This window comes from Globicephala melas, chromosome 8, assembly GCF_963455315.2.
Source record: "Globicephala melas chromosome 8, mGloMel1.2, whole genome shotgun sequence".
NCBI lineage: Eukaryota > Metazoa > Chordata > Mammalia > Artiodactyla > Delphinidae > Globicephala > Globicephala melas.
In genome coordinates this window covers 25,197,497-25,210,680 of record NC_083321.1, presented here as the reverse complement: position 1 = coordinate 25,210,680, position 13,184 = coordinate 25,197,497, and the positions used below count along the sequence as shown (strand labels likewise).

Here is a 13,184-nt window from a genome sequence, read left to right as displayed (position 1 = left end):
CTTCCTTCTCCTTTTCTCTCTTTCTGTCATTGAATAAACCTGGTCATCTGTTCTTGAGTTTCCCACAGTCTGGATTTAGCTCATTGCAAGCCTGTACTATCCTTTATCATGTTCCTCTGTGTCCTTCATTTCTTGTAAATTAGAGCTAAACTCTTCAACTTTTTATCCAAGTTAATGATTACTTTGGAACTACTGCACTGTCAAGATATACTTGGCAAATAGACGTGCAATATAATACTTTTATAATACAATTTCAAATTGTGCATCTTCACAAAAATAAAACCAAAAGATTAAAGTGAGGCTGAGGGCTTCCCTGGTGGCGCAGTGGTTAAGAGTCCGCCTGCCAGTGCAGGGGACACGGGTTCGAGCCCTGGTCTGGGAAGATCCCACATGCTGCAGAGCAAAGAAGCCCGTGAGCCACAACTACTGAGCCCGCGTACCACAGCTACTGAAGACCGCATGCCTAGAGCCCATGCTCCACAACGAGAAGCCACTACAATAAGAAGCTTGCGCACTGCAACAAAGAGTAGCCCCCGCTCGCTGCAACTGGAGAAAGCCCACGTGCAGCAATGAAGACCCAACACAGCCAAAAATAAATTTTTAAAACTTAAAAAAAATATGTAGGAATTATGACCAAAGAAAAAATAATAAAATGAGGCTGAACTTTAAATTTAGACTTTTAATGAGAGGTAGGGAAAACTAAAATGATGTACCAATATGCTAACATGTCAATGTTTTGTAAGATATAACTGATACTGACTAGTCTTTAAATGGGATAAAGTTGAGGACATATCTATAGTATAAAATACCAATTCTCATAATAAAGCAGGGAATAACTATGTCAGGTGGGTTTTTTGTGGTGTGTATTTTGCTTTGTTGCATAGGCAAGAAAGGAAGGCAGCTCTCTACAATGAAGTGAAAGAGAAGATACTTCATAATTCAGGGGTGAGGAAGTTTTTAGAAACAAACTACTGAAAGTGTGGTGAGACCATAGTTGACAAAAACTGTGTGTACTACGTGATTTGCAACATTTATTTTGCACTTCATGGAATAACATGATTATTTGGCAACAAAACTAACACCTCTCCTTCAGGGGAAGGCAGAACTGCCTAGTTATATTCATGGTCCTAGAAGAAGTGGCCTTCTAATAGAATGTTAATTTCATGGAAAATCTAGTAAAACCACAGTTTACCTCAAACTTCATCAGCACAAAGTTTTAAGAAAAATTGGTCATGTTTATGGCAAGCATCGTCAAAGTTTTAAACTACAGGTCTGGTGCTACCCTGAATGCCTTGGACAACCCTCTTATATCACTAGAACTGTCAATCGTCATTTGCTGCTTGCCCTCATTCACTAATCCATGATGTCCTCTTGGAACGCCATCCCCACTTAAAACACCTGATGCCTAGGTGACTAAGGGCTTCCCCACCACTCTAGTTGAGTAGCCCAGGGCTAAGCACCGATCCAAGGACAGCCTACCTGGAGGCTAATGAGACTGTGCACAAAAATCAGCTTGGCCAATCAAATTCTGTATAGAAAGATCTAAATTTTGAAGGAGGAACGACTGAAAAATAAAGAAGCTAGTCTGTAGTGTAGAGAGGAGTGAAGCCAGCTGCAGCAAGGAGTAGAGATGTGATGAAAGAGATCCTGTGTGTCCTGGGGAGATGATAGAGTAGTAATAATATAGAGCAGCAGCCAGCTTGCTTCTTCCAAACCCTAGGTAGCCCGTCAGTGAAATCCCTTTACCTTGAGGTAATTTGAATTTCCAGTTCTTGTAGCCAAAAAGCAAACTGGAACATGTGTCAATGTTTTTAAGATTTAAAGGAAACAATTCAAAATATATCAAAAGATTACAAGTGAGCCATCCAAGTCAAATCAGTGGTTTTGGTGGTGTTGCAGCATCTTCTCCACATGTGAAAATTGTTTATACTCATCCTTCAAGGAAGGTAGGGGGAATCTCACTGGGGGCATGGAGGTGGGGGTAGATCTCTCTAGGAAGGTGGTTTTAGCCTGGCTGCCTCTTAGAATCACCTGGGAAGCTTAAAAATTCTTGCTTGGCATCACCACTCACCCCACCCCCTGAGCTTCAGATGATAGCTTTAGAACCACTGCTCCCCAGGAGATTCTGAGGTGGAGTCAGGGTTGAGAACCACTCATCTAGAGACTATGGTATATTCGTCTAGACTCAGAAGCGAGAACTGAATGTTTTCTGCCTAAACCTCAGTTCCAGTTAACTGAGTGTCTTAACGTTTTGCCCCCCTCTAAAGTGAATCCTCATCTGAGAACTGTGTGTTTAAGGGAAAAATTCTTACTTTAATGTGTTAGTGAATGGTTTGAGGTTGCTGGATTGCCATCAGTCTCCAATACTTTAGGAGTAACTTTCCACGTGTGATCAATTTAGATGTAGCGTTTTAAAAAAATAAATTTATTATTGGCTGCATTGGGTCTTTGTTTCTTCGCCCCTTGGAGGGAGGGGGGCTGGGGGGACTACTTTACATTGCGGTTGTGCGAGCTTCTCGTTGCGGTGGCTTCTCTTGCTTCGGCGTACGAGCTCTAGGCGCGCGAGCATTCAGAAGTTGTGGCTCCCGGGCTCTAGAGCGTAGGGTCAGTAGTTGTGGCACGCAGGTTTAGTTGCTCCCCAGCATGTGAGATCTTCCCCAACCAGGGAGTGAACCCATAGTCCCCTGCATTGGCAGGCGGATTCTTAACCACTGCGCCACCAGGGAAGCTCGAGGTGTAGTGTTTGAAAGCACTAATTCCACTCCATCTTGTTTTGTTCTAGTTACTTAAATTTAGCAGGTTTTATAGGCTGCAGGTAGGAGACTTGATTGTTACCTTCATTTTAAGGCATATATGTTTGATGCTCAGTCTTAAAGCATTTTACTAACGAACAGTTAAGTGCCACGTAGCTTTTACTTTTTAAGATTAGGCCCCAAAACTATTTCTATTCGTTTAGCTTACTACTACAGGCTGAGAAAAGCATGGTTTTCTAGTTATCCAGCGCCGCGATAGCCACGGCCCGGGTACCTGGGACAAAAGGAAAGGAGGCTCCAGAACAAGCTTGTCTTAACATGGGATGTTTCCTTTCTAGAACGCAGACGGCACATAAAATGCTGAGTGCTCACTGTGTTTCTCAACTGTCTAAACCGAGCTGAACCCTCATGGGACGTGTTTGCCCCCTCACCTTCCATCTTTTCAGGGCTAAAGTCTCGCTCTTCCTGTCGACAAAGTGTAGCAGCCACTTAGATAAAAGAGATGACCCAAACCAAACCGAATCTGTGCCATTAAAATGAGACTTGGCTATCAAGGTGGTGGGCGTGCCTTTTTTCTAACAGCCAAAATGAGGGGAGGGGAATGAACTATACGCTGCTACGAAACGTGATGTAATATTTAAATTTGAAAACCAGGGCGGGGAAAGCTTTGCAGCTAAACTGCCAACCCTTTTCCGTTATTTGACTGGCTCCGCGACCCCCTCCCGCCGCCCGCCTTTCCGTACGGAAACATGGCGCCGCCCTCTGTGGCGTGGGGGTGCCTCCCGGCTCCGAGTCACTGCCCACTGGGCTCTCTCCGCCGGCATCCGGCCGCGCCTCCCGCCTTTCCGTACGGAAACATGGCGTCGCCCTGCGTGGGACCGCCGCCTCCGGGCTAAGAGCTCTCTCCCGCTGTCCGACGCTGAGGAGCTGCGGCGCTGGCCGCTGCCCACCCAAGCCGGTCGAGGAGGACTGCTCGCAGCGCAGTGAGGGGTGCGGCCTCGGAGGGGCAGAGGCTGAACCGCTCTGCCCGACGCGCATCCTCCCCGCCTCCGCCGCGGCGCCAGCCCCCGTCAGATTCCCGGCCGAGCGGCAGGAAGGAGGACGCCGACTCCGCTGCAGGTGAGGGAAGCGGAGGCTGGCAGCCCTGCGGGGCCCGCACGGGAGGAACAAGGTCGAGATTACAGGCATTTCTTCGCCTTTTTCCGTCGGTCAGTTCCCGGCGATGTCGGGTGGAGGCGAGGAAGAGGCAGAGAAGGCGGGAGGGTTGAGTCTTAGCGCGGCCTTTGTCCCACCCCTCGAGGCCGTCCTCCAGGCGCGCCCCGCTTCCTTTGCTTGCTCCCGGCCCGGCCACTCCTTCGCCGGCCCAAACAGTTGTTTACAACGGAATCCGGACGCTGGGTGTGAGTGGTGCTGAGTGCTAGGGGAGGTGATTCTCGCCGGCGCTGGACAGAGCTCTTCTGCTGAAAGACCCTTTCTCCTGGGGGAGTCTCTTGTGAGCAGCTTGGGCTCGGCTTGCGGCTCAGATAGACGGTCTTCACGGCAAGTGCGAGGGTCTTCTATCCCTCGGTTCCCTTTTTAGGCATAGCAGGAGTTGGGGCTTGTTGAGTGAATGAGCACGTTGTACGCAGTTAAATGGTTCCTCGCTGCATCCTGTAGTCCTCTAATTATAGTTGCCATTTGTGGGAAGCCTGTTGTGCACCAGCTGTCGTTATGTACGCTCTGTCGTTTACACGTCCCCCAAACCCAAGAGGCAGGTAGCTGCATTTTACAGTTGAGGAAATTGAAGTTAACACAGCTAGTAAAGAGCCAGAATTGGAACCCAGCTATGTCTGAGACCAACGCCCATGTGTCCCGTATAAACTGACATTAAAGAGATGACACAGTTATCAACAAATACTTAGTGGGTATCTGTTTGAAGGACATACTTATATGTGTGGAGCATACGTAGGGAATGTGGTTGGTCTGGCCCTTAAGAAGTTAAAAATCTAGTTGAAGAGTTTTTTAAAAAATAAGAACTTGTAATTTTACCATCTGACCCCAACCCGTCTCTCCTTCTTCATCACCTGCTGCTTGTTCGTCTACTTATTTTCTTCTGCTTTCGCATGTGCCCTTTGAGTGAAATGCTGCCCTTTGTGTGAAAGGCCCCCCTTTTCACCTCCAGATAGGTTTTTGGTTTTTTTTTTTTTTTGGCCGCACAGCCTGGCTTGCCAGATATTAGTTCCCCGACCAGGGATCGAACCCGTCTCCCCTGCAGTGGAAGTGCTGAGTCCTAACCACTGGACCGCCAGGGAATTCTCTCCAGATTGTTTTTAATTGGGTGAAATCCTACTCTTTTCAAAAAGACAAGCTCAAATGGCACCTTTTCTGGTAAGGTTATCTCAACCTCCTTCCAGGCAGAATTAGTTTCTCCCTCTGCTGTATTCCCCTAGTGATGTCATAATGCCATTAACGCTTAAGTTTCACTATATTTCCTTGTAAGACTGTCTCTCTCCCTCTCTAGACCATGCCTTTTCATCGTTGTATTCCTATTTAAATCAGGATATTTTGAATTGGATTTAAGGCAATGATGAATGCCAGATGTCTAATAGCCATCCCTACCGGAGTTCAGAGAAAGGTGCAAACATTGGTGAGGTTGGGAAGTGACCTGGGAGGAGGTAGGCATTGAGCCGAATTTTACAAGGATGGGTTAGTTTACTAAACTTAGTATTAAAGACCTGGAAATCCTGATTTTCTTCCTTATTGCACAGAATGAGTTACTTCATTCTTCTGAGCTAATTCCCAGCATATGAAAAGGATAAAATTAGAAGTGTTTTTGTTGGTCCTTTCTCATAGAATATGCTGGTAATGTTATCTTTTGGGTCTTGGAGCATTTCTGGAGCCAGACAGGATTTAGGACAGAGGAGATGGGTGTCTGGAGTGGGTTGCTGGAAGGTAAATGGGAACTACATTAAAGCAACCTTCATGTTAATAATACAGGCCTGAAAATGTCAATTCCAATAGCTTCATTCTATTTAATGGAGGTATCTGATGTTCAGATAATTATATCAAGTGATTCTTCTTTTCTAATGCACAGAAGAGAGTCTGCCAAACCTCCTGAAAATAGTCATTTCTTTTGATCCCTGGATTAACATCCAGGTATGTAATAAAGTCTGATTAGTGCTTATGAAAACGTTTTGTGACCTCCAAGTGCTGATAGTGCAAATGCTAATATTTTCAGTATTATAAATGCAGAAAATGTTGTGTCTTTCTTTGCCCTTACTTAGAAACACATTAAGAATAGAGAATTCTAGGGAAAAAAAAAAACTTGACAAAAACCATTTATAGTAATTCAGAGGTTACTATTCCAGACCTCTATTAACCAGGCCCAAACCAGCGTGTTAAGTGTTACTCCTCTTCTAATCAGCAACTAAGACAATTAAAATCCCTCCCAACCACATACATTATGGTTGTCTGCAACTTCCTACTTTACTCACCATCTTTTCCTGCTGACTGGCAAGGAGTTAACAAAAATAATTTGCCCCACACATTTTTCCTAAATGCTCCATGAGATTCTGCCTTCTGTTCGTCATCCCCAGGTGTCTTATCCACATAAGAGGATCAGGGAACCAACTCCTCAGCCTAGTGTATGTTTACTTCGAAGCCCGATGAAAAGCATTATTTCCAGAGTTTTCCTATCACTTCTCAGGACTGAAAGTAAAGAATTTAAGAATTGAATCACTCTTTGATTAAAATAGAAGCAGGGGGCTTCCCTGGTGGCGCAGTGGCTGAGAGCCCGCCTGCCGATGCAGGGGACACGGGTTTGTGCCCCCGTCCGGGAAGATCCCACATGCCGCAGAGCGGCTGGGTCTGTGAGCCATGGCCGCTGAGCCTGCGCGTCCGGAGCCTGTGCTCCGCAACGGGAGAGGCCACAACAGTGAGAGGCCCGCATACTGCAAAAAAAAAAAAAAAAAAAAAAAATATATATATATATATATATATAGAAGCAGGCAGTTTATAGTGTTACCTCCCAACAGTTTAAGGTCCTGTGTTCTCATGACATGGTACTCAGATTGGGACAGAAGTATTCGAACTTGTTACTCTCTGAAGTACAGGTCCGTAAATTTGATAGTTACAAGTGTCATTTTACAGGTGGTCTGTTTAATCATTGAAGTAGAATATTATAGCTGGATAAGACTTTAGCAAGCCCATTGATTTTTACAGATGAGAAATCTGAAAGCCAAAGAAGTTAAATCATTTGCCCAGAGTCACACTGCTAGTTAGTGTCAGAGCAAGAACATTTTGGTTTTCTTTTTCCCCCTAGGAAAGTGAATGAACTTAATTGAGAATGTCTGAAAACCTTGACAAGTCCAATATAAACGAAGAAGGAAAATCAAAATCAAATGATTCTGAGCAAGGCCTTGAAGATGCTGTGGAAAGTTCTGATGAAGCTTTACAGAAAATAAAGTCGGGCTCTCCTAGCACCCAAAGAGTGCAAAGACCTCACTGTAAGCACATTTGACTTTGATTAGAAGCAATATCTTCATTGTTTTCAGATGATATTTTTATTATGCTTCCTTGTGCATGTGACCTTGAACTAGGTTCTAATAATATGATAACATTGCCAATAATTAGCATTTTAGCATTAGCAACTGACAGCCTAGTCACTTTTGGGTTTTCAATTGCATGAGAAATTACAATTTTAGAATAATGTCCAGAATATTCCTGTTTTCCTCCAGCCTCAGTGACATTCCAGTTTGTCTGAAATGCTCTGAGAAATAGGAAGGTGGAGTGCAAATAGCAGCTTTAATTAAAAGAGTGTTTGAAAAGCCCAAGGCAGGTCCCAGCCAGGACTGTGCTTGTGGAGGTTGAAAAAAAAAGTTTTTGACTGTGAGTGAGTTCACCACACCCTAACTTCACTGCCTGGGGGCTTAGTTCCCACAGGGCTGAGGGGATTCACTTTGCTAACTGTGTGTGGTGAAGTCATTTCAGATCCCTGGCAGGGAGCAGGCTTCTTAGATGAAAGGGTGGCAGTTTCCGCATGCATTCCCAGCAGTTGCTCCAACTCATGTCTTTTATTAAGAACACTCGAGGTTTTTGAAGTGAGTGCAAAAATGAAAGTTTTAAGAGGGGGTGTCATAGTCTAAGAATGTTAGTGTTGATGTTATCTCTTTAAAGTATAGATGATCAGTAATCCTTCATATTTGGAAGAAGTACAAACATTTTGGGGTTTAAGGTGTGTTTCTTTTAAAATGATAAAAGCTCCTCCCAGGTAATTTATTAGTCAACAGAGTATTCTTATAGCAAACATTGGTGGACCCCATTTTATTGTGGTTTATTATCACATAGATTTTGATAAATATACTGCTAGGTCAAATTGTGTTCAGGGAAGGAAACATGCTGTTAATAACAGCCTATCATGCATGTTAGGCCTTGTCTCCAATATGTATAGTTAGAAACCATCTGTTTTCTCGTTTTTAAAATGAGGAAAATACATGTTATCTCTTAGGGTCGTTGAAAAGTTTAAATGAATTCATGTAAAGTCCTTAGAACTGTGCTTGGCACATAATAAATGCTCAGTAAACATTAGTTGTTGATACTACTGCTACTAACATGTCATCTGTTGCATTTATTTACTTATCATAAAAAAAAATTTTTTTATTTTGGCCACATCACGCAGCTTGTGGTATTTTAGTTCCCCGACCAGGGATTGAACCCACACCCTGGGCAGTGAAAGCGCAGGGTCCTAACCACTGGACCGCCAGGGAATTCCCCCATCTGTTGCATTTAAAGATACCGAGGACTGATAGCTGTAATGTGGCTGTCTATGGCCAATATGGTAGTTTTATCACTTGCAGTTTCTGGTAAAGAAGTACCTTTGGTTTAGATCTTCAGTTGTTCCTTGATTAATGTCCTTGTCTTTGGCATCCTGTCAGTTTGATGGCATGATTCCAAATTAATGTCAGGCCAACACTAGACTATCTGAAATTGTATGTGGTTATGTCCTTAAGGCAACTTATCCTGGCACCCATGATCAAGAGTTGGGGAACCCAGGAACAGTCAAAAAAGTGTATCAACATGTGTGTGTATGTGCATTTTTCTAGGAGGAAGGTCATGGAAGCTTTCATTAAATTCTCATAGAGATCCATATCAAAATGAGGTTTAAAATCAATGACCTAAAATATTGTTTCTGGCTTTCTTGCTCTTTCTCCTTGTAGTAATAGGTAGGTATAGGGCTGTGGACTCCAGTGGTAAAACTAAGACCCCATAGTCTGGGCACCAGGTCAGGAGACATCACTGCCTGCATAGAGCATAAATAAGAATTTATAAAATATGAAATTAGCTGTTTGCAGACATTTCTCCCAAACTGAATTTATAAGTAACTCTAAAATCACATCTGGGATGCTACAAATTAAAAGCAAAAAGATAGCCTTTAGCCTTGCAAATTATAATACAGAATAATGTTTTAAGGGTAGAACTGCTATTGCTAACTGTGATACTGTGATTTATTATAGGAAATGTTTGGTTTTTGTCCTGTTTCTGGCACAGAGCTGCTAAACTATTGGAATTTCCTAAGTGATGAGAGCTAGAAAGATGTCTTTTGTTAGACTTGGAAAGCACCTAGGTAACCTAACCGAAGGATGGCATCTTGTTTGCCAGGGGACTCAGCCTTGTGATTAGAGGGTTGGAACTTTCAGTCCCACCCTCCCACCCCCACCTCTGGGGAGGAGGGTGGAGCTGGATGTTGTATCAGTTGCCAATGGCCAATTATTTAATCAAGTTTGCCTATGTAATGAAGCCTGCATAAAAACCCAGAAGGATGGGGTTCAGGGAGCTTCTGGGTTGGTGAAGACATGGAGGTGCTGGGAGAGTGGCACACTGCTTCCCTATACCTTGCCCTATGCATCTCTTCCATCTGGCTGTTTCTGAGTTACATCCTTTTATAATAAACCAGTAATCTAGTATGTAAAATGTTTCTGTGACTTCCATGAGCTGCTCTAGTGAATTAATTGAACGCAAGGAGAGGTTGTTGGAACTTCCCATCCATAGCCAGTCTGTCAGAAGCAGAGGTGACTTGCTACTTACTAGCCATGTCATTTTGGGCAGGTTACTTAACCTGAATGGGGACAGTAGTAATTCACTATTAGTTCAAAACTAGTTCATGTTACTAGGATTGTTAGAGGATTAAATGAGATACTATTTGTAAAGCATTTTAGAATGGTGCCTGGTTCATAGGAAGCAAAATAATGTGTTTGTTTAAAACAAATAGACTTATTTTGATAACATTTAACATCAGTTTGTGGTAAAAACTCTCAGCAAATAAAGAAGAGAACATCCACAAAATATAAAAGGACATTTACAGACTCTTACAGTTAACATCATACTCAATGGTGAAAGAATGAATGTTTCTCCCTGTAAGTTTGAGAACAAGACAAGGATATTTACTCTTACTACTTCTAATTAAAACTGAACTGGAGATCCCAGCCAGGAAATAAAAATAAATAAAAGGTATCCAGTTAGGGGGAAAAAAAAAAGTGACAATCTGGACTTGGGACTGTTGTCTGAAGTGGGGGGGGCGGCAGGGGGCGCAGTGTTGTAGGACTGAGACCTTAACCTGTGGAATCTGATGCTGTCTCCAGGTAGATAGTGTCAGAATTGAGTTGAATTGTACGACACATGTCTGGTGTCAGAGAATTGCTTGGTGGTGTGGGGAAAAAACCTTCACCCCACTTCCCCTGCATGTAATGGAATTTGGGTTCAGAACTTTTAGTAACTGATACAGAATGTAGAAAAAGGTCAACATCATCATTCCTCCGGTTCTGACGAGTCTGGGGTCTCAGCATGCAGTTACCATCCTCCACCTGAGTGGGGTCCTTAGTTCCTGCAGAACTCAAGGATATGTATCACATTGTTATGCATATCTTACTAAATTACTGAGATCTGTTCAAGGGCAAGCACTGTGGCCAGGCTTACATCACAGAGTGGCTTAGGTCAAAAATGGCATCTTATGTCAAGAGAGTCATGCCTGGTTCTTTTTCTCTGGAGACCACCTACCCTATCTGCTTACAATACTTTGGGACTATGCAGACATCCTGTTTCTGCTTAAACTTCAACTCACTGATTTTAGCCTTTACCAGTGATCTTGCCTGCACCAATATTACCCTTTTATTCTAATGGTGATTTTTAAAAATTGAAGTATAGTTGATTTACAATATTGTGTTAGTTTCAGGTGTATAGCAAACTGATTCAGTTATGTGTATATATATATATATTTTTTCAGATTATTTTCCTTTATATGTTATTACAAGATATTGAATATAGTTCTCTGTGCTATACGGTAAATCCTTGTTGCTTATCTATTTTATGTGTAGTAGTTTATATCTGTTAATTCCATACTCCTAATTTATCCCTACCCCTCTCCCTTTCCCTTTTGGTAACCATAAGTTTGTTTTTCTGTGTCTCTGAGTCTGTTTCTGTTTTGTATACAGATTCATTTGTATCATTTTTTCTGGAGTTTTTTATACTTTTTCTAAAAAATTAATTAATTTATTTTTGGCTGCATTGGCTCTTTGTTGCTGTGCGTGGGCTTTCTCTAGTTGTGGCGAGTGGGGGCTACTCTTCCTTGCAGTGCGTGGACTTCTCATTATGGTGGCCTCTCTTGTTGTGGAGCACAGGATCTAGGTGCGCGGGCTTCAGTAGTTGTGACTTGCAGGCTCTAGAGAGTAGGCTTAGTAGCTGTGATGCACAGGCCCAGTTGCTCTGCAGCATGTGGGATCTTCACTGACCAGGGTTCGAACCCCTGTCCCCTGCATTGGCAGGCGATTCTTAACCACTGTGCCACCAGGGAAGTCCCCTTAATATACTTTAATTCTCTGCTCACAATGCACCTTTTGCTCTAGCATTTAATCACCTAGTTGATCAGTAAAAGTTGCCATATTCAGATGAAAAACATCAATTGTTATTCCAGTTAATATTTCCCATTTAGCATTTTAGTTTCTTAAATCAGGTCCTTATGAGATTCATTAGATAAACGGGTGACACCAAGTTCTTACCTTTCTAAAGTGCAAGACCAGACTGAATTATGGTGTCCCTATATTTAGTTAATCAATCAGTGTTGATTGAGTGCACACTGTGTAGCGGGAGTCCAGCAGTGAACCAGGCACACACGCTCTCCGTCCTCCTAGAGCTTGCAATCTAGTGAGGAAGGTACTGTAACAAACCATTTCCACACAGTGTAATATGTTCAGTGGATAAGCTTTACCCTTGCTTCACTATACTCAGTCTATAGTAGCTCTTTGGGTGACATTTGCCATCTGCCCTCAATAAATGTCCATCCACTTGTGTGACTGGAAGCATCTCTTTAGAGTGTGTAGACTTTTCTGGTCCCGGAACCCCTCAGTGAAGAAAGGTGAGAGTAAGCCATTCTGAATTAGACCTTCATTTTATTTTGGAATCTGTTTGGCAGGCTCCCAAAGGGCATGTTTAACTTAATGAGGTTTTCAGTTTCTGTAACAGAGCGTCAGTGCACAAATGCTGTAACAATTTAGCAACAGTTTTTAAAAATATTTATTTATTTATTTTTGGCTGCGTTGGGTCTTTGTTGCTGTGCACGGGCTTTCTCTAGTTGCAGCGAGTGGGGGCTGCTCTTCATTACGGTGCGTGGGCTTCTCATTGCGGTGGCTTCTCTTGTTGTTGAGCATGGGCTCTAGGCACGCAGGCTTCAGTAGTTTTGGCACGTGGGCTTCAGTAGTTGTGGTTCGCGGGCTTTAGAGCGCAGGCTCAGTAGCTGTGGTGCACGGGCTTAGTTGCTCCATGGCATGTGGGATCTTCCTGGACCAGGGCTCAAACCCGTGTCCCCTGCATTGGCAGGCGGATTCTTAACCACTGCGCCACCAGGGAAGTCCCTACTGTACAGTCTTTTGTATCTGACTTTTTCACTAGGGATAATGCTTTTAGGATTCATCCATGGTTTTGCATGTGTCAGTAGTTTGTTCCTTTTTTATTGCTGAGTACTATTACATGGTATAGTTATACTACAGTTGTTTATCCCTTCTGCTGTTACTGACATTTGGATTAGTTCCAGGTTTTGAATGTTATGAAGAAAGCTGCTATGAACATTTGAGTACAAGTCTTTACATAGCCATATGTTTTCAGTTTTCTTGGGTAAAGACCTAGGAATGGGGTTGCTGGGTCATGTGGTAAGTGTATGTATGTTTTACTTGATAAGAAACTGGGAGACTGTTTTCCAAAGTGACTGCAGCATGCGGGATCTTTTTTTTTTTTTAGTTGTGGCATGTGGACTTCTTAGTTGTGGCATACATGTGAGATCTAGTTCCCCAACCAGGGATCGAACCCAGGCCCCTGCATTGGGAACAGAGTCTTGAACCTGCTGGACCATCAGGGAAGTCCCTCATTTTCTTAATAGAGTCTTCCACAGAGCAAAAGTTTTGACTT

The 13,184-nt window shown here is 43.2% G+C and overlaps 1 protein-coding gene across 7 annotated transcripts in view; it reads left to right on the top strand.

Moving 5' to 3' along the window:
* The first annotated feature begins 3,609 nt into the window (after window positions 1-3,609).
* The window catches only part of TCP11L1 (t-complex 11 like 1), a 30,070-nt gene continuing 20,495 nt past the window's right edge, over window positions 3,610-13,184 (top strand). The window contains exons 1-3 of one of the 7 annotated variants that reach the window (XM_060303370.2): window positions 3,610-3,872; window positions 5,827-5,888; window positions 7,054-7,237. In XM_060303370.2, the coding sequence (XP_060159353.1) occupies window positions 7,078-7,237 (160 nt within the window). In that variant the 5' untranslated portion in view covers window positions 3,610-3,872; window positions 5,827-5,888; window positions 7,054-7,077. The other 6 variants (XM_030864784.3, XM_060303372.2, XM_060303371.2 and 3 more) reach the window with 6 other exon arrangements.